General features: G+C 41.8%; 1 protein-coding gene across 6 annotated transcripts in view; it reads right to left on the bottom strand.

The window, feature by feature from the left end:
- The window catches only part of LAMA4 (laminin subunit alpha 4), a 148272-nt gene extending 129724 nt beyond the window's left edge, over positions 1-18548 (bottom strand). For 2 of the 6 annotated variants that reach the window (XM_086317224.1, XM_086317227.1), the window contains exons 1-2: positions 18224-18548; positions 17580-17926 (exon numbers count right to left, since the gene is read on the bottom strand). In XM_086317224.1, coding sequence (XP_086173350.1) covers positions 17580-17774 — 195 coding nt within the window. In that variant the 5' untranslated portion in view covers positions 17775-17926; positions 18224-18548. The other 4 variants (XM_086317226.1, XM_086317223.1, XM_086317222.1 and 1 more) reach the window with 4 other exon arrangements.
- Positions 18549-22432: the final 3884 nt, after the last annotated feature.

Here is a 22432-nt window from a genome sequence, read left to right as displayed (position 1 = left end):
AAGCCCAGAGATTTTAAGCACCTTACAAAGAGTATTATCATTCCCCCATAAAGATAATTACTTGATCTTACAAATATATTTATATTTTCCTAGATACAGTATTACTTTCACCATACTGAGGATCTTCCCCACAACAAAGATCGGGAGGATAACAAGGGATGATGGTGCCCACTGTTTGGAAAGTGAACCGTTGAGTGCGCAGCAGGTTAGAGCTGTTCTGCCTCCCAGAGACCTTTTTATTTTGCTGACTACGTGGGGGCTGCCCTAACCCCCTGAAGTCTTTCTTATTTCTCATTCCCTATTAGACTCGGGGCACATCTAAGCAGTGCTATTTCTGGGGCAATCCCTGGATTTTGTGTGTGGAGGTGGGGGGTACGTCTCTGGTGGTTCAGTGGTAAAGAATCCGCCTGCCAGTGCAGGAGATGAAGGTTTAATCCCTGTGTCGGGAAAATCCACTGGAGAAGGAAATACCGACTCCAGTATTCTTGCCTGGGAAATCCCATGGACAGAGGAGCCTAGCAGGCTGGATTTCAGGGGCAGTCCCTGGATTTTACTAACTATAGTTCTGTTGGGAATTGGTAGATTGTCTTTGAGAAACTTTCTGTTAGAAGAGTAGGGTGACTTGGCTTTGAGATCAGCAGTGAAAAAGCTCCACAGATAAAAATGGAGATGCTGAAACTCAGAACTGTTACAGAGCGGTTTGGGACAGTCACAGTGGGGTACAACTGCCAGAAGAGACCACATTTAATTTTCTGCATTAATTCCTCAACTTGTAATTGTTTTGCATGATGAGAGGGAAATTTCTTAAAGTCATGTGGAAACCTGAATGATGACTGTGTGCAGCAGGAAAGGCAGACATAATGTGGTCTGGGAATTTTTAAACTTAGTTCTTCAATTGTTTTAAAACAAAAGGGTGATTGTTCATTTTTGAAGTAGATCTTTTTTCTTTCCTCCTTTTGAGATCCAGGATGTGTTGTTTATTTTTATATGACCATCAGAAAAACTCTAGCTGGAAATTCTGAAATCTTACTGCACTTGAAAGCTTTCTTTTTAAGTATAGGTGCTGAAAGCATAATTGAAGAGATCAGTAGCCATATGGGGCCTAAGCAAAAATTATTGAAAGGAAAGAAGCTACGAGTAGTGTGGTTATAAATTAAATTAAAAATTTGGATAAATATACTGATCAAAAGCCAAGAGAATTTCTGATATCTTAGTAGTTAAATTATTTAGGAATAAGGCATCAATGGTGATATGTCACAACAAGAAAGTGAACATGGATACACTCTTGTCTGATCCAACTTGTTTAATATCCCAACACACAGATCACCAGATGTTTCTCACCCCTATTATTTGCCTTGGTTATGGTGGCACCCCACCCCAGTACTTTTGCCTAGAAAATCCCATGGACGGAGGAGCCTGGTAGGCTGCAGTCCATGGGGTCGCTAGAATCGGACACGACTGAGCGACTTAGCAGCAGCAGCAGCAGCAGCATGGTGCCCATGCTGTGATTCAGTAGGACAAAAGGATTGCTCTAAAAGTCAGGAAACTTGAGGTGGTTCTAGTTCTGGAAACCTGCTGTGGGACCTTGAGGAAGTGACTTAGCTTCAGGCTCCAATTTCCTCCTCTTTCAATGGTATTTGTGGCATGATGCTTTTTAGGCTTTTCCCATCCTAATGATCTAGAATTCTGTAAACCTTCCTGCTGTTTCATATTTGTTCCATGCTATGAAACTTTGAGCAAATTATTTAACATGTCCACATTTTGGAAAGTGAACATGTTAGTAGCTCAGTCATGTCCAACTCTTTGTAACCCATGGACTGTAGCTTCTGTCCATGGGATTTCCCAGGCAAGAATACTGGAGTGGGTAGCCCTTCCCTTCTTCAGATCCTCCTGACCGAGGGATGGAACCCCAGTCTCTGGCATTGCAGGCAGATTCTTTTTTGTCTGAGCCACCAGGGAAGCCTAACACTAACATATTTATATAAATTAGACTGATAACAGCTAGCCTGCCTGGTTTGCAAGGAATAAAGGTGGAAATATATATGAATATATCTTGTAAATCATGGAAGCTTTTAAGTATTAACATTGTTTTTTGATTAAGTTAGTCATTGGAAATTCCATTATTTTTCATTTATAAATAACATTTGTCCAATATCAGCAGCTTTTTGAAAGTTGTGCTCTTTAAACTTGGGTTGAGATATATAGGGAGCTTTCCTAATTTATCAGAAGATCAGTTCTGTCTCAGTATTCTGAACATATGTCATAAGGCAAAATAAAATATCTGGCAGCTTGCTTTAATGACACTGTGAAAAGCTTAAGGTGTCACTTTTTTATTCAAATAAAAAAAGATAAAGTTTAAAGTATTTATTTTCTCCCTTTTAGTAGACATAGCATTCATAGTGGAAGCATTTTGGCCTTTGGAGATGAAGGACTACAGATGGTTGTAATCCTGTGTTGAGGGAGGGGAAAGTAAGACCAAGAGTTATCTTTTTAGGTCAGAGTGCAGGTGATAAAGGGTGGTTAGATTTTAAGTTAAGATGATGTTAATAATGATGAAATAATTGGTTTAGAAAAGTAAGAACCATGCAAACATCTGACTGTTCCTATGAGGGCTGAAAGATACCATCATCTGCTCTGCCCAATACCACTCTCCAAAACTTTACAAAACTCATTTGCTGTTTTGCTCAGCATTCCCAGGTAATAACTGAGACAAAAGTGGAATTTCCTAATTTCCTAGGAAAGGGCCAGAAATATCTTCTGACAGGAACAGGAAGCATAAAAATATCTCTCAGGAGAGCACCAATTGTTTAGAGATTTCTAGCTTGTGTTTGGGGCTGCAGCAGAGGTGCTTGGAGCACCGGAAGCTCTGCAATCAGCAGTTCACAGTGACTCTGAGGGAGGTGTGTGTAACACAGAGACAATGCCTAGGAAGCACTAATTTGAATGAGACTTTGGGCAACATTTTGGAGATCCGTCATGATTTAGAATATCAGCTTGGAAGCGCCCAGTATCATGATTCTCAAACACTGTAGAGCAAAGAATTCCCTTTTTCTCTTTCTACATGAGGGAAATCTCAAATAGAATTCACCTATGAAACTGATTAAAAAGATACACTGGTTAAAGGAAGCAGAGTCCCTGCTTCTTGCTGCTCACACTCCCACACCCTAAGTTGTACCTGAGGCAGGGCATTTTCATGAAGCCTCAGTTTGAAAGCTACTGATTTAGTAGGTCTTGTGTTAAAAGGTCTCTAAAGAGATTTTTCCCTATGACGTATTTACAGTTCTACAATTGTATTGCAATAATATAGTACAATTCTACAGTAGCACCTCTGACTCCTCTGTCATCCTTGCTCTCCAAAACATGGCAAGTGATCTAATAAAATCTCTGCAATGACATCAGCATCTGTTTTCTCTGTTGTAGACCATGGCCACCATCTAAATCCAGACCCTTCTTACTTTCTCCTGGACAATTACCAATACATGTTACTCTGGTTCCAGGCTCCCTGTTGCCTACTGCCTTATCCGTCCAATAGCCCCTTTCCAGATCAGTGTTGATGAATTCTCATTGAGCTTCTTTATGCTTTGAAGTTTTCAGTGACTCATTGTTGTCCAGTCCCACCAATTTGGACTATCTCCCTTTTCAGAAGAACCTTGTGTCTTTGATCTTTATTTATCTGATCCCCTCAGCTTGAATTTTCCTCAGTCTTAAAGATTCAACTTAAATGTCACCTATTCCATGAAGTCACCTATGAACTTCCCACTAGAAGTGAATATTCCTTCTAAACCCTCCTAAATAAGAGTTTTGATAACATACCAATTTAGTTGTCGTACACTATTAGTTACTTATTTTATCTCTTTGACTGTGTTCTATGCATCCTTGTAGCATACAAAGCAAGTTGCTGAGGTAGTAGGTACCCTTTGGAAATAAGAAAACAAAAACATTGATGCTGATCAATCAAGTGTCTCTGGACACCTAAGGAATACAAAGTGGCAATATAAGACTGAATATACTTTTATTCATATTTCAAAATATCTAATAAAATTAATTGTGACATGCTCATAGAAACATACAACTGAACTGAAATGCTAAATTTTTGTGTTTGTTTTGCTTTTGGCTGAAGTTAATACAGAGTGATAACACATTATTTTATCAGAAGCTCTCTTTTGCTGTTATAAATTACTTTGCCTCATTAAAAACTGAGATACTGCATAACATACTTCCCTTGGTAGGTGTTATTGACTCAATTATGTGTACCGCTCCCTGCCCTACCCCCATCCAATTCATATGTTAAAGTTCTGTGCATGATATCAGTGTATTTGGATGTAGTGCATATAAAGAGGTAATAAAGGTTTAGTGAGATCATAAGGGTAAGTCCTTAATCTGATAGAACTGATGTTTTTATGAAAGAGGATGATCTCACTCTCTCTCTTTCTCTCTCTCTACATGTGCACAGAATAAAGGCCATGTGAGGACTCAAAGAGAGGATGGTCATTTACAAGTCAGGAAGAGACCTCTCACCAGAAACCAATCCTGACAACTTGATTCCAGACTGCTAGGCTCCAGAAAGGTGAGAAAATAAATTTCTATCGTTTAAATCTCCCAGTCTGTGCTATAACATCATGGCAGCCCAAGCAAACTACTACAGTAAGCAAAACAGTTCCAAACCAGAGACTAGAGGAACAGGAGAAGCAGTAGAGATTCTTGGGCCTGACGATCTGGGGAAGCACTGCTCTAACACCTTCCTTTCTCCAAGGTTAACAACAGACCCCACAAGTGACTGCTAGCAGAGCTGTCCTAGTTCAGGAGGGCAGAGGCTACCTGGGTTTGTTCCAGATGGAATCACTGATGCCTTGCCTGGTTCCTCTCAGCTCTTAGCCACTTTGAGCTGAGTGAGTAACTCACTTATTTCAGACATGTTATTTTATTAATATATAGTGCTTGAAAATTCCTAGGAAAGAAGTTAACAGCCTATATGTCTTTTAGGTCTGACTTGAAACCTGCAGTTTCTAAGCTCCCTTTCTTTCCATACTGTCATTTATAGAGAAAAAAAATTGAAAGATAAACAGTTTCTAAGCCTTCACTCAGTTTTCTTATAGTGGACATACTTTGTCTAATCACTTCCCCTGAGTCTCTGCCTTTACTACAGTTCAAGTTCTTTCTTTAGCTTTCTATCAAGGTCTTTCAAGTTATAGGTTCCTAATGTAAACTCAGGATGCCACTGAAGCGACTAATGTTTAGCTTAGGTGGAGATAAATAAATACATACACATTCAGATATTATGTCAATCTTTAAGGCTTTTCTGCCCAAAGAAGAACCTCCCATTGTTACTGAGATGATAGAGTGAGTTTACTCTGGAACTTGAAAAACAAGTCAAAGTATAAACATACCACTAATTCAGTGTTCTTTAAATAAACTCATCAGCTACTAAGACCACTCTGGCATTCCTGGATGATACCGGGGACCCTTGTTAGCTGAGCAACTGTAAGACACTCTGAGATTTAGAAACAGATGTTAGAGGATATTTACAAGACAGATTAAAAGCTTGGAGTCAGATTCCCTGCGTTGTGACCTTGAATGAGTAACTCAATTTTTTATTCAACTTCTATATGACTCAGTTTCCTCATCTATAGACTAATAGTGCTAATAGTAGTACCTTCCTCATTATGTTACGAGCAAAACTAATAATAGAGTGTCTCAAACAATGCCTAGGACACAGCAAGTGCTAAGCAGGTGCTTAGGCATTAAAAGAATGACAGCTGTCCTGTAAGGTTGTTATAAAATAACAAGGGGCCCTCTCAGGGCTGAGGCTGCATCAGAGAGACCTGGAATCATCCAGGAGGGTGGGGACTACTCCACTGATGCAGGAAGAGACAGAGGCTCTGTCTCAGGAGCACTTTCCTGCAAGTCTCAGCCCCGTCTAGAAAAGCACTAGCTTGAGGACTAGCCTTGGCAATTTTCATTTTGGGGAACTAGCTCTTCCAAATCTCTTGTCAGTATCTTTCTAGTTTATATCAGAGACCATACTCCTCCCTCCCCAAAGTCACATCATCCTCCCTATAGAAAGCCTCCCTTATTAGCAAAAGAAACATTATAATCCCACTATTTTGAGTCTGGAAATACCCTGTTTTCAAGAAGACTCCATGAGTAAATTCTCCCCATCTCCACTCCCTTCCTCTGAAGGACACAGAGTCTCCAGTGGTCCTGTTCCTAGGCTGCATGTGCTGGGAGGAGAGTAGTGTAGGAGAGAGTAGAAACCTTCCCTCTCATTTCATGTCTTTCTTGACATCCCCATCTGGAACACCTACTATGTGCTCGCCAGGCTTTCAGGAAGTGATGTTCGAAGCAGCGGTTTTCTTTGAAGTTTGAATTTTATTCTGAAGTGTACCTTTCCAGGTCAGGCACTAGTACTGGGGTGAACCTGTAAGCTCTCTCACTAGCCTCTTGCAGCCATGATTTAGTTTTATATTTTAGGCCTCTTTGTAATTACGTCAAAAACACTTCCTTTTCTGGATTCTCAATTTCCTGAAGTCCATTAAAGTCTAAGCCCAGCTGCACTTTTGAGGCTAGTGGTTCTCATCCTTTAATGTGCCTGTGAACAACCTGGGCATCTGGTAGAAAATGCAGATTCTGATTCTTGAGTGGGACCTGGGAGTCTGCATGCCCAACACCAGCCCATGTGCTGCTGGCGCTGCTGCCCTTGGGCCATGCTTGGTGTCTCCATGACGTCAACTCCTCCTCCCCATAGTCATTCACGCTCCTGGGCAATTCTGATACACTGACGATTCTGATTTCCAGAAAGGTCCTTTCAAAAAATATTTGCTTTCAAATGTTGAGTTCTGATTTCTGCCAGGCTGGAAAAGGCTATCAAATTAGGCTTCCTCTTTACCTTATCATAAAGGCTCAGTTGGGAGCAGCGATACTGTGTCTATTATAATACAGTGATTTCAGTTGATGTTTATGATGAGTCAGTAATCTCTCACTGGCTCTTCCTTCCTTTTGCAGAGTGAAAAGACAGTCTCCTCTCTGGACCCTCGGTCACAGGTCACTTAAGTGTTAGAAGACACATGGACATGAGTCCCCATGTCCCTCATCTTGTCTATTGTCATACTTCCTGTTTTTCCATGTGGAGCTTAATGCTTAGAGTCACCCTGAAGTGTCTGGAGGGGCAGACAGCAGTATCCAGGAACCCTGATGTGGGAGACTGTAAATGTTCATTGGGTACACTTAGGTCTCTGTCCTGGATACTGCCTGGGAACCTCCTGAGTGAGTCACCTTGGAAAGGCTCATGTCCATGGCTGGGCCAGTGCTCTGTTCTGCATTCCATCCTCAGTCCTGCCCCTGGGGTTCTGAGGAAGCAGGAACAAGGACTCTGTTAAACCATTCCCATCCACCCTCTTCACCAGATCAGGACCCCATGTTTCCCTCTACATCTTTGGGTTCTAACTAGGACAGAAGCTGGACTCTGAGTGATTCTGTTCCTTAAGTTGGCTTCTTTTTAACAGTTTATAATTTGATCTATTTATTAGACAATTATAGAACTTTGTTGGTTGCATTAACCTTGACTTTGTTAATTTTGTTGTTTTATTCTTTTCGAGTCACCCTGGGAGGTGAAGGGACTTGTTCAGGTTCCTTTAACTGATAAGGGTGATATGATTGTCAGTGGCATGGCCAAGAACCAGAATAGTTAGTTCCAGACTCACAGTTCAGTGCTTTTTCCCACTCTACTCAATTCTGGGAGACTTTCCTATTGATAATTCAACTTAAGGTTAACTAGAAACAGTAAAGAGTGAAGTGATAGTATATTGCATGCATGCCTGCTTAGTCATGACTGATTCTTTGCAACCCTATGGACTATAGCCCGCTAGGCTCTTCTGTCCATGGGATTCTTCAGGCAAAAATACTGGAGTGGGTTGCCATTTCCTCCTCTAGGGATAGTATATTAGAAGTAATAAGTTTTTTTTTTTTTTCTTAAAGATATCTATATCTATCTATCTATCTATCTATGTATCAGTTCAGTTCAGTTCAGTCGCTCAGTCGTGTCCGACTCTTTGCGACCCCATGAATCGCAGCACGCCAGGCCTCCCTGTCCATCACCAACTCCCAGAATTCACTCAGACTCACGTCCATCGAGTCAGTGATGCCATTCAGCCATCTCATCCTCTGTCGTCCCCTTCTTGTCCTGCCCCCAATCCCTCCCAGCATCATGGTCTTTTCCAATGAGTCAACTCTTTGCATGAGGTGGCCCAAGTACTGGAGTTTCAGCTTTAGCATCATTCCTTCCAAAGAAATCCCAGGGCTGATCTCCTTCACAATGGACTGGTTGGATCTCCTTGCAGTCCAAGGGACTCTCAAGAGTCTTCTCCAACACCACAGTTCAAAAGCATCAATTCTTCGGCACTCAGCCTTCTTCACAGTCCAACTCTCATGTCCATACATAACCACAGGAAAAATCATAGCCTTGACTAGACGGACTTTTGTTGGCAAAGTAATGTCTCTGCTTTTGAATATGCTATCTAGGTTGGTCATAACTTTCCTTCCAAGGAGTAAGGGTCTTTTAATTTCAAGGCTGCAGTCATATATATATTACTGTTGATGTTTAGTCACTAAATCATATCTGACTCTTTGGGGACCCCATGGACTATAGCCCTCCAGGCTCCTCTATTCATGGGATTTCCCAGACAAGAATATGGGATCGCCATTTCCTTCTCCAGGGGCTTCCTGACCCAGGGATCAAACCTGTGTCTCCTGCATTGGCAGGCAGATTCTTTACCACCAGGGCTCAATGGTAAAGAATCCACCTGCAAAGTGGGAGACCTGGGTTCGATCCCTGGGTCGAGAAAATCCCTTGGAGGAGGGCATGGCAACCCACTCCAGTATTCTTGACTGGAAAATCCCCATAGAGGAACTTGGTGGGCTATAGTCCATGGAGTTGCAAAGAGTCAGACATGACTGAGCAACTAAGCACAGCACACATATGTAAAACACTTAATGATTCCCAGTTCTAAAGCTAAAGATGATTAAGTCCCTTGAAACAATTTGAAAGAAAATAAGGCTGGAAGTCAGAAGACATGATTCCTGGCACTGCTGCTTGTGAGCTTTGTGTCCTTGAGTGAAGCACCTCAACCCCTCTAAGACTCAACTTCCTTACCTATAAAATGAGAGGGTTTGAATCCCTAAACTCCCCTTCCGGATCTAATATCCTGTGATCCCTTTGATTTTACAGTTCCCACTGCAAGGTCCAATAGAGTTACACATCCAGTGATAACCACCCACTGGCTGGCATTCAAACAGGTCTCCTCTATGCTGAACTCTGTGCTGCAGTAGAGGCTTCAGGGCTTGTCTCTGGTTTAAGTCGCATTTCAAGGTGTCTGCTGGCATTAATCACAACAGACAATAATTCCAAGGGAACAATACAGAATGAGGCAATCATTCATGCACCACAAAGAAACACTGGCCGGTCTCCAGGCTTTCAGACTCAGTTCAGCCTCCAAATAACAGGCACTTAGCACCTCACCTGTGACCTGAGGATTGACAGAATCACAGATGACAGAACCGCTCTGCTGTTCCCAGACTAATAGCATACCAACAGGAAGAGAGGTTACACTTAGGGCACACTTAGCTTGTCAGATTATAGCCCTGTTTATCAAAGGGTAGCATACACACTGGGACTGTGAATCTTGAAAGGCACTATAGAATAATTCTGCTATGGAAGAAGAAGCCAGCCATGATTTTAAACCCTGATTTTGCTCTGGCTCTTGTGATTCTAAATGGTTCTACAGCCCTGGCATCCCATAATTCAAAGCTTTGCTAGACAGTTGTCTTGCCTTCTGCTGGTGTCTATAAAATGCATCCTTTGGTCCCACATTTAGCTTTTTAGAGCTGCTCAGTGCAGGGTGCCATGCGGTAGTTCACTTTGTAAATAGACAACAGCATAGCACGTAGCAGTCACGCCCACGGTGAATTTAAGTGAGGACGTCTTTGATCTCTAGACGTCCCGATCTCCTTTAAAGCAACCATGCCACTCCCTGTAATGGAGGGCATAATTTCAAAATAAATATTAATATACAGAGTCTGCACTGTGCTCGAGAGTCCTGTTAGCTGTAGAATGCAGCACGGATCACTGCTCTAGTCTCCAAGAGACTTGGGCTAATGCAGCTTTTAGTGTTATGGGATTTCTCCAACTCATTGGTTCCCATGGAGTCATAAACGTTGATACTTGACTCCATTTAGGTAAACACTAGAATCTCTAGCTTCCAAGAAAACACAACACACAAACTAAGAAATTCCTGGAAGTGAAAAGAGGGCCATATTGCATGTTACTCAATATGACCACTCCTCTCTTTTTTTTTTTTAAGAATTTATTTCTTTGTGTATTTTTTTTTCCTTTACGTACAGGATTTGGGCTTTAATATGGACATTTTCCCACTACCATTCATCTTCGGAATGCTGTTTTCCCCAAGTTTCTCAGGATAAAAAGACTCAGATTCAGAGCTGCACTGCTGGCAGCTGAATTTCATTAAGACTTTGATGGGAAACTTAAGTTGGAATTACAAACATCTGTGGTTAAACTTCCCTTTAGTAAACCATTTCCCAGAATTTAACTGTACCACACGAGGAGCAAAAAGAAAAAACAGCTGAAAAAAGAATGCTGCTCTTTGGCAAATGCTGGAGTAGATACTTAAATATTCTTCTATGTGATGACTATATCTCAGTCAAGTAGCAGATTACCTGCTTTAGAAAACACGTGATTGTTTGGAAATGCTAAGTTTTGGAACTCAGAGCATGTGCTGATGATCTGATTTTAATGGTTTCTGATCAATCAAATGTCTCAGAATTATGTCTGGCCATCATTATTTGGTTACTTTGAGCAAGGAAAAACTCCATTCCTAAAGGAGAGGAGTATTGTGGCATTATATGTTTAAGGAAATTATAACAAGTCAGATTTGAGAATTTAATTATTAATGGGGGAAAAAAGTTATAGTCCTTGTCATATCAAATTTATTGCGTTTTTTCTTTTTGTTTAACTTTTTCGAGATTTTGAAAAACTCATTCATTTTTCTTAACTACTCAGATTCCTGGGGAAAGGTTATGTTTAAAGAACCATTAGGGATACAATGATTATAATAATTAAGCTAGTTTCCTTCTCCAATGTTGAATAATCAACAAATTTGTAAGCCAAAGTTGAGAGTAATCAAATTTACAGAATAAATAAAAATTTAGATGAAAATAAGCAAATACTACAAACATAAATTTGCAGGTAGATAAAAACAGATAGTGGAAGGAAGAGGGTGAGGAGGGAAGGAGAGAAGAGAGAATGAGGGCAAACGTTGCATTAGGCAGCTTCTATACATAATTTCACTTAAATTTCACAAATAAGGCAAATACATTTGTACTCATTTTAAACCAAACAAACCAAGCCTCTGAGCTAATCTGCCTAAAAGTCAAACAGCTAGAAAGCAGGGGAGCTAGATTCCTACCACATCTGTCCGGCCAGATGCGCACATTACGCCTTTGATGAAAGGTGAATTTCAAATGTAAAGCAGAGGACTGCAAATAAACAGTCTTCAGGCTGAACTGGACCATCAGCTGTGCTTCCCTCAGGGCATTAAAAAAATTGAGTCAGCAATTTCACTGAAGAATCCAGATTCTATCTTCTCGTTAAACACAGAGGTGGGTGCCCCCAGGAGAGGCACGCTTCCTCTGCTGTTTCTTGGGCCCCATCACTCATAGGACATGTTCCTTTCACTGCCCAGTTGTTTTTTGCTTGGCCTCTATAAAAATCTGAGCTTCAAAACTTTCTCTGTCCCATAGGATCAGCAATTCTGTTTCTAGGTATATACCCAAAAGAACTGAAAGAAGAAACTCAAATGGATAATTGTAGACCAATGTTCATAGCAAAACTTTTCATAGCAGCCAAAAGGTAGAAACAACTCAATGTCCACCAACAGGTAAATGGATAAACAAAATGCGATATACACATAGAATAGAATATCATTCAGCCTTAAAAAGGAATGAAATTTGGACACATGCTACAAAATGGATGAAGCCTGAACACGTTATAGTGAGTGCAGTAAGGCAGATAAGAAAAGACAAGTAGATTCCACTTATATGAGATACCTAGAGTAGAATGGTGGCTGCCAGGGCCTGGGGAAAAGGCTAATGGGAATTATTGTTTAATGTATACAGTATTGAGTTTCAGTTGGGAAGATGAAAAAGCTTTGAGATGGATGGTGGTGATGATGATGGATGGCAATGGATGATGATGAATGGTGAATGTACCTGATGTCATTTACAAATGGTTAAAATAGTAAATTTTGTGTATATTTTACCACAATTAAAATTTTTTCTTCTGGTTACATCTGAGAACTTTAGGATCACAGCAAATGGAATTCTCTGTTTTTCAGCAATCTTATAATAAATTCTGTAATATAGGCCATGTAATTTGTGCTATTCATCTAGCAGGTCAGGTGTCAGTTGCTCAGTCATGTCCGACTCTTTGCGACCCCATGGACTGTATCCCGCCAGACTCCTCTGTCCATGGAATTCTCCAGGCAAGAATACTGGAGTGGGTTGCCATTTCCTTCTCCAGGGGATCTTTCCCACCCAGGGATTGAACCCAGGTCTCCTGTATTGCAAGCAGATTCTTTACCATCTGAGAGCCACCAGGGAAGCCCTGCATAAATGGTCTTTGAATGGTATTTTATATACCTTCATTTTATTCCCAAACTTTGACAAAAATTATTTCCACATATAGTTCTATTTACCTAGCCACACTTTCCCAGATACTCTTGCAAGTTGAATTACTTTCATAAACTCCTTCCTAGCTGTGCCACTTACCAGGTAGGATGCCTGGGCAAATGCTCTGTGCCTCAGTTTCCATGTTTGTAAAATGAGATGATGACTATGCCAGTCTATTGAACTGTTATGAGGGTTAAAGGAAGTAACTCATGGCAAGTGCTTAGGCCAGTGTCCAACACATGGTAAATACTCAATGAATGTCATCTATAGGCCACGGTATTACCATTATTATTGTTGTTGTTGTTGTTACTATATGCCAGTTCTTCTAAAACAATGTTTCCTATGAGCCTTCTTCAGTGTTTGATGAGTGGCTGTGCTCTGCTCTCCTACCCCAGGAGTAGTACTTTTTCTATATTACCCCCATGGCATTAGTGATAGTCATTCTTACAGAACATGAATTCATTCTGCTTTATATAGTGGCTATATATATATCTTTCTATCCTAGATTGCTTACTCCTTGAGGGTTGGAATGTGACTGCTTTTTTTTGTGTTCCTCCTGGCCCTTGCTTTATTGCTGTTTACATGGCAGAACTCAAAACCTCCTCTTTGGAGGATATTGAATGAAATAGGCTTCCCAGGTGGCACAGTGATAGTGAATCTGCCTGCCAAATGCAGGAGATGCAAGAGACGCAGGTTTGATCCCTGGGATGGGAAGATCCTCTGGAGTAGGAAACAGCAACCCATTCCAATATTCTTGCCTGGGAAATTCCACGGACAGAGGAGCCTGGTGGGCTACAGTCCATGGGGTCACAGAGAGTCAGACAGAGTCAGACCGACAGAGCACACACACACATAAGCACACACACACTGTGTGTCAGGGTGGATGTGAGGGTGTCAAATTACCAACCACACTGTTGAAGAACGTACAGAATGATGGCCCAGGCCAGTGACTGGAAGTCTTAGTGTGAATTCTACAGAGCCTCTTTCAAAGTCTGGGAGCAAGATAAGGAAAAGGAAAGCAGATAGTGAAAGAGATCTAAGCTGTCTTTTAATAAACATACTGCAGTCCTTTAGTGGCCAGGCACCTAACTATGTGTTGGAGTACAGGATCACAAATAGACCATGAAGGGAGTCTAGAAGAAAAGTACATCAGAATGAGTCTCCTTCATAGTGCTTGTCTTTAGCAAGCAGGTTTGTCTTATGCAGGGTATACTTGTACATGCAGTTCATGGGGCACAATTTTCTTGGAGGGAAGCTAACAGCAGCAGCAGCAAAACCCAGGAGATAAACTAGGTTTATTAGGAGATAAACTCCTGTTTTCCCCTGTCAGAGAAGTTTGCTCAATATTGTCAGTTATTTCCCTTATTTTCTCAATAACCTACCAAAGGCAGTAACAGTGCTGTGGCACTCCACCACTTCACACTTTGCCCCTCCAGCAGAGTCCCCATTCTCCTTCTGAGTCTCTGGGTGGCTTCTTTCCAGCCACAAAGAATATAGACAAATGGTGATATTAAGTAAAACAGCACCATAAAGTCCTGAGAAATATGCCCAACTAATGGTTTCTTTTAATCAACCTCTAACCTAGAGTTTGTGACCTTGTTTAACTCCTGCTTCTTTCTGATAGACAAGAATGTCACTCTTTCCAAGGACACTTGGATACCCTCCTCTGGGGATGTTACTCTCTCTGTCCCTGCATCCCCGCCTGTTCTTCTGCGTCTCCATATTGGCCACGAAGATTTGTGCCTAGTTTCAATTGTGCCTATTATTCACTTGTATAATAAAATTAAGACTTTGTTTTCTTAAATGTGGAATATTAGGATACTAAATCTACTTTATGACACTACCTAGTTTCCCCTTTCCCCACCCCTACCTACTGAAAATCATTGTTGTCACCATATACTCAGGAATAATGGACTCAGTAAATTATCTGCTTATATAAAAAAACAAAGCTAGTGTTTTCCTCACCTAGATAGTGAGGAAATCCTGCCAACTAGCACAGAGTTACCCATGGGTGCTCCTCTTTTCACATTCTCTGCATCCTGAGGGAAGCTTGTGCTTATTTTAGAAGGTAGGGAGGGGCCTTCCTTCTTGGTCAGCCAGCACATCCCATCCTTTTCCTCAATGTACATTCAGTGCGTATGTTCTCCAACTCACACTGTGCACCAGTGTGCCTACCTCTGTGCTGAGGGTGGAGGGCTCAGGGGTGGAGAGGATGTCAGTCCTGCTATGGAGGAGCATGGGGGAACCTTAGAAAGACCACCAGCCTAGCACCTTCCACTGCTCCATGCTTGCGTTAATATTTTTCTTCCTTCCCTTTGAAGGCAAATTGAGGAATAACCATTTATATACACACATATATACACACATGTATATATCCAATTCAAATAAAATGAATATTTTTAGACTATCCTTCCATCCACTTCTTGAACCTCCCACGAATAATGTTCTGTATGAACCCATGTTCTCTTTCTATAGATGAAAATACAGCCTCCTGAACCAATTCATCAGAGTGGCTGTACCATGTTATTAAATCTCCAGAATGTATTTGATTTCAGGTCTCCTTCCTGGCTATAAAGAGCATGGGAAACCCGACTGGTGGGGCACTGGGATCGCTGTGGGACCACAGGCTGACTGGAGGCATTATGTGAAACTATGCAGTGGGAACATAATTACCCCAGTCCCACCCTTTCTACATCATATACTTTGAATGACTAATAGCTTCTTTCTGTTTCCCTAAACCAAAAACCTCAATGGGCATTCTGAACCTATTAGTCTCTGACAGTGTTACAAATTTAACTCACTACAGGACATTCTTTTTGATTGAAAAGGTACAGACAAGCAATATTAAGTAAAATAGCAGCATAAAAATAAACTTCTGAGAAATATTCCCAAATAAGGGTCTCTTTCAGTCCAATAATCCATGTATTGCTCATAATAATAATAAAGACAACACTTGGGATGTATAAAGCATTTCCAGTCAGTCACTGTGTTAAGCCCTCTATGTATTTTATCTAATTTCATCACAGTTAGTATATGAAGTATAATGTAGACATCAGTAACTTCTCTAAGCCTCAGTTTCTTTATCTGCAAGTTGGGCATCTGTAGTTTGCTCAAGGTAAGGAGCACAGAAGCTAAAATTTGAGCTTGGGATCATCAGACTGCAAAGCCTGCAATCTAAAACTCTGATGTGCTGACTTCATATTATTTCACTGGGTATGTGAGGGCATAAGAAATTGTTTGGGGTTTCAGCAATAAATTTAAGTTTCCCTAAGAATAAAATAATGATTTTCTTACTTTTTGTGAGAGGAGAATTACAAAAAGTTATGTGCGCCTGTCTTTTTAGAATTAGCAGGTAAAAATACAGAATGCCCAGATAAACTGAATTTCAGATCAACAATGAAAAATCTTTTTAGCATAAATACATCTCATGAAATATTTGAGATATAACTAAAAATCTATTTGTTGTTTTTCTGAAATTCAAATTTAATTGGGTGTCCTGTATTCTGTCTGGCATTCCTACTCTTAAGTCAAGCATTTCATCCTGGAACTTTCCACACTCAAAGCAACAGGTGGAGATAATGCTTCCTGAGGGGTTGATTCCAAGCCTGTAGAGAAGTGAAGCCTTCCCACTGTGTGGAGTGTCTCCCGATCTGGCTTCTCTCCGAATCTGAGTACAAAGTTGACTAGAAGGCATGCCTCTCTTTCTCATGGGGATTACATTTCACATCACAATAGGGGTTAGTATGCTCTGGCCCTACCCATCCTCCCCTCATTTTAGGGCATGGGTAGAGCTCACTCCTGGAGAAGGACCATCTTCACGCAGCATATCTTATCAGTAGTAATTAATAAAGCTACAGTTATACTAACAATTAGTAGGACTAGTAGCAATAATCCAGACTTCAGTGCTGTTAGAAATGGCATCAATCCACATAATAGCTTTGGTTCTACAGTTGCTGTAACCATAGCTATAGGGTGTGTGTATGTGTGTCTTCTTAGGTCAACTGCTCTTTCTTTTCCCATGAACTTAGGTGACTTCATTTTCCTCCTACTTAGCATCCCCCACGCACTGGACATGCTATTGTCTGTCTTGGCTAAAGGAGCTTTTAAATCACTTACTCTGGATCCATCTTCCTTTACCCAATTTCTACACTTTGGTTATGTTTTCAATGTAAATGCTATTGCAAGGAATTCAAACAACAGCTCTTTGACTATCATCAATAGCATATATTCATCATTTTTACATTTGGTTTGGGGCTTGACTTTCATCATGACCTCTTGTTTCTGGAATATAATGGCCCCTGTCTATTTAAGGTATTTGCTCTGCAGTTTCCTAACAGCTTCTTTGGTGCCCTCACCCACCCCTCACCCTCCCCTGTTGCTGAGGACCTTCTGATTAATTTGTGACCGAAAGATTGGCTGCGCACTGCTGTTCCTACTGTCCTAATATCACGGAGAGGAGGAGCAGGAAGCCAGTGGCAGGGCACGCACATTATGAGGTGTGATTTGACAAAAATGCCTCTACTGGAACATACAAACGGCAGAAAGTCACAGAAGTGCCACTGTGGCCCTAGGTGAGAGTCTAGCCTACTGACTCAGAGTATTCAGGACACATGCCCTTTTGCCAGCTCGAACAAGGACGTGTTCCAAAGTCTCCGCTCTCAACTCACAAAGTCCAAATCCAAAGTAAAACTCTTTATTTCAAGTTTCTGAACTGACCTCGTCCAGGTGAAACTCTCAAGGCGGGTGGAAAAGGGAAGGCGGGGGAGGGGAACAACGAGTGTGGCACACGCAGCACGGGGCGCAGGTGCCCCAGTCGGGTGACAACGGCAGGGGCACTGTACCTTGGGAGCAGGCGGCAGGCTTCCGGGAGCCACGCGGGGCTCGCTGGTCTCAGGCGGGTCTAGTCGGCCGAACGCTGAGCTCCCTTCGATGTCAAAAGGGAAGGCGCTGCCGTCCCCAGACGCGGCGCGGGAGCAGGCGGCGCCGCAGAGGAGCCACAGGGGCAGGACTGCGCACCAGGCTGAGCTCAAAGCCATCTCTCCGCTGACATCCGACAGGGCTCGTCCAGGGGCTCGGCCACTCTTAGTCCTTGCCAGTCCCCGCTGTGATGCGGTGGTGCCTCGCTTATGGTACCTTCTCTGCGTCTGCGGTATCCAGATGTGGGAACTCAGGGCAGCCCCGGGAGCAACTTAGTAGAAAAAGGGAGAGTGAGAGAGTAAGCTAGAGCCGGCCTCCCTCCCTGCCTCCCTCTCTCTTCTTTCTCTCTCCCCTCTGTTTCCCTCTCTCGCTTTCTCTCTCTCTCCCCAGAGACACTGGCTAAAGAATGTACAGATGGATGAAGCTAAAGCTCAGCATGGAGCGGCGGATGGGTTTGGGACGAGCCCGGGAGCGGAGGCCACCTCCTGTCCCCGGCGGTCGGGTGGGGACTAAGGGTTGCGCTGCCCTGGCTTCCTTCCCACACCCATTCTTACCACTCCCTTTTTACCTTCTCTTCCAGGACCTCCCCCTCCAAGCTGGTCTTTCAGGCACTCTGGCTGGGCCTTTCCTGGCGTCCTCCCCTCCCCTCTCAGTTTGGAGCCCCTCCAAGTGCCCCAGATGAATATTCAGCTTTTGTAATTGCTTCCTCACTTCTCTTATTTATTTAGCTAAGGTGCCGGATGTCTTATCTATATTTATGCAGATCTTTTATGTGGCCCCGCTGGTTTGCAGGAAAGTGGGTGGGAAAGGGATTCGGGCTGGAGCCAGAGGTGGATGCTCCCAGATGGCAGGGAAGAGGGCACCCACTTCCTTGGGCAGCTTTCTCCTTTTCTAGGGATAGGCTGCTGCGGTCTTTGTGCTCATATCTTCCCTGGAGACTGGCTGGCCACCCTCTTCCTCCCAATAGTCCTCACCCAGAGGGCTTGGGAAAAGAATATCTTTCACTCCAGCGCTGGAAAATGACTTCATTACTCAAATGCATGAACTTTTATTTACAAAGAACATCTTGTTTTCCTCCTAAAGCGGTGCTTTGTAAGGGGCCCGAAACAAGGCTTGCAGTGTATGAGCCTGTCAAATATACTGCCTATAGCCCGACCTCTTCCTCTTGGCCTGTAATCTCATGCCTACTACATCTGTCTGTCATGTAACCTTTCCAAGACTTTGGGGTGAAGTTGAGCTACAGTTATGTTGGGGTACCCATGTGGATGGGTCGGTGGCCCCTACAGCTAAGATACCTTTGCATTCATGGGCTTTATAAGGAGCTTTAAACATTTCCATGAGACCCAAACATGTCTTTAAAAGATTAGATGAGACACTCATACAATGACACTTAAGTTCTGAGGTGTTTGAAATCACTCACAATTGTCATGCAATAAAACATTTCAATAAACCTGTTAGCTCTATTTATAGGACAAAAATCATTTTATCTAAGACACTTAAGTTCTGAGGTGTTTGAAATCACTCACAATTGTCGTGCAATAAAACATTTCAATAAACCTGTTAGCTCTATTTATAGGACAAAAATCATTTTATCTAAGGATATACAAAGCAGCCATTTATTTTGCACCTATCATATGCCAGATACTTTGCATGTGTTATTTGTAAGCCTCACAGCATTTTTGCAAAATAGGACTATTATTTCTTTTTTATAGAATTAAAAAGGGAGGTTCTGAAAGACTAGGACATTTGCCCATCACACAGCTGGTAGAAAGCTGGACTCAGTTCTCACTGATTCCAAAACTATCTTTCACATTTATACCACACTGAAACTTGCGAAATAAAGGCCACAAATTCAGAGACAGAAGAGATGACATGTCCGTTTTTTTGGAGTACCTTCTAGGTGTCAAAAGTTTGCATTATGTAATTTATTTCCATTTTGACTATAATGAGGTAAGTATTGTTATATACATTTGGTAATAGGTATGTGGTAAAAGTACTACTAGAACAGGTAAATCTGATGCTAAAGTCATTGATTTTTCAAGAACAAAATGGTATAGTGCAAAAGTACCAAAGCTGGAAGAAGCAAAAAGCTTTCCTATATCCCAAAGTATCTGTAATGTTCTCATTTTAAGATATAAAAATAGTATTGTAATGAACCATTAAGCTAATTTACGATCATCTTCTTCCACATAAGCTGGTTAACTTGCTAAATTAAGTAAAAGAACTTAAGCATATATATTTGGTTTGGTTGGTTCTTCAAGAAACTTATTTTGGGAGACAAGATGACCAGACTCTAAAGGGGAAAAGCTTGATGTTCAAATATCCTGGCCCACTCTCAGTTAAAAAAAAAAAAACTTTCAATATAGTAATTTTTATTATTGTTACTATTATTTATGTACATATAATATTCTGACTTCAGACATAGACCTCATCAGTACACAGAAGCTGTTCACATTTGTTTCCTGAAGGATTATGTCCTGTCCTTCGTTTAATGTCAATTAACTGCACACTTTTTGTTTCATTCAGAGTCTCTTTTTCCTGCTTGCCAGGTAGTGTTCAGATTCTCTGAGAGCCCTGAGCAGTGGGGGTAGAAATACACTTATTCAAGACATACGAGCTTTTAATTTTTTGTTAAATGTGTACTTCTAACTCTTCCTCCTCATCTTCTTTCTACAGATACTACTATTATTTTTTTTTTTTTTGTGGTGAATATCATATTTTTTCTTTTTTTTTTTTCTAATTTTATTTTATTTTTAAACTTTACATAATTGTATTAGTTTTGCCAAATATCAAAATGAATCCGCCACAGGTATACATGTGTTCCCCATCCCGAACCCTCCTCCCTCCTCCCTCCCCATACCAACCCTCTGGGCCGTCCCAGTGCACCAGCCCCAAGCATCCAGCATCGTGCATCGAACCTGGACTGGCAACTCGTTTCCTACATGATATTTTACATGTTTCATTGCCATTCTCCCAAATCTTCCCACTCTCTCCCTCTCCCACAGAGTCCATAAGACTGTTCTATACATCAGTGTCTCTTTTGCTGTCTCGTACACCGGGTTATTGTTACCATCTTTCTAAATTCCATATATATGCGTTAGTATACTGTATTTATGTTTTTCCTTCTGGCTTACTTCACTCTGTATAATAGGCTCCAGTTTCATCCACCTCATTAGAACTGATTCAAATGTATTCTTTTTAATGGCTGAGTAATACTCCATTGTGTATATGTACCACAGCTTTCTTATCCATTCATCTGCTGATGGACATCTAGGTTGCTTCCATGTCTTGGCTATTATAAACAGTGCTGCGATGAACATTGGGGTACACGTGTCTCTTTCCCTTCTGGTTTCCTCAGTGTGTATGCCCAGCAGTGGGGTTGCTGGATCATAAGGCAGTTCTATTATTTTTGAGACAAAGCAAGTAATACACAGGAACATGGGTTTTGTATGAATGAAAATAGGCTTCAAATCCTAGGTTTGTTTACAGTGGTTCTGGGAGCTTGACAGAACTTGGTCTCTCTGAATGTCAGTTTCCTCATCTGTAAAATGGGATCATGATGCCACTTTCATTGAGTAATGAAGTAATGTGACTAAAGCATTAACACAGCCTGGCATAAAGTTAGTGCTCAGTATTTAGTATTTAACTACACTGTATTTTAAAGTCTTAAAAAAGAATAGAATCTTTATTTTTAAAGAGAAAAAATAACTATGTTTTTTTATCCTGTGACTTGAGTAACCTTCCATTTGCTGAAAATAGCTGTTCACATTTCTCGTTGCTGCTTGGGACTTCCCTGTATAACCATGAATGAGGCACTCATGGATCTTAGAGTGACAGAGCAGGCAGGTGAGGAGGGAGACTGGCTATTTTATGGCAAATTGGAAGGCACTAGAACAAAGGTAATCATCACCAAAGGCCCACCTCAAGACCATCAAAGGCCTGAATAAGGGAGAATTTTATTTCTGCTAACACTACAACTGGGAAGTGTCTCCAGTGTGACTGCTCTCTTGTCACGACTCTCCCTGTCTCCTTCTCCAGGCGTTCAGCAAGTACCTCATGTCCACTCTCTCTTCTGGGACTCCCACCTGCCCTGTGGTGGAAGGGGTGCTGCTCTGTCATTCCCAGTGCACAGAAGAGAGCACAACATTGCAATAGGCTAAGAGGTTAAATGGGGTTTCCCTGGTTGCTCAGATGGTAAAGAATCTGCCTGCAATGCAGGAGACCTGGGTTCAATCCCTGGGTTGGGGAGATCCCCTGGAGAAGGGAATGGCTACCCACTCCAGTATTCTTGCCCGGAGAATTCCATGGACAGAGGAGCCTGGCAGGCTACAGTTCATGGGGTCGAAAAGACTCAGGCCCAACTGAGCGACTAACACTTTCACTAGATGGTGTTACATGGCAAGGACATTAGGCTGGTTAGTGCAGGATGAGGGTCCCATGCCTTCTGATTCCTAGACCAATCCTTTCCCAACCAGACCAAGCTATTTTTAGTTCTAGCAGCAGCTGATCTGGTGGTTTGGAGGCTTTATCAACAGAGGGTTCTGGAATTCTCTTCTGAGTCCCCTACTACAGTTATCAACAGATAAATATCAGGGCTGCTCACTCCCTTCAGCACTTGGTTGTTGGGCCTGTCCATAGCATCCAAGGATCTAGCGAGGGTGTTGTTAATGCATCCCATGTGCCCTTCTGCAAATAGAAAGTCACGTCAGATGCTATTTTGGATTTTTAAGTGCTAATCTTGGACATAATTAGACAGAGGATTGTTGTGGGGACTGTG

Source organism: Bos grunniens, chromosome 9 (genome assembly GCF_055505025.1).
Source record: "Bos grunniens cultivar Pamir isolate PY7600 chromosome 9, Bosgru_T2T1.0, whole genome shotgun sequence".
Lineage (NCBI taxonomy): Eukaryota > Metazoa > Chordata > Mammalia > Artiodactyla > Bovidae > Bos > Bos grunniens.
This window is presented reverse-complemented; position numbering and strand designations above follow the sequence as displayed.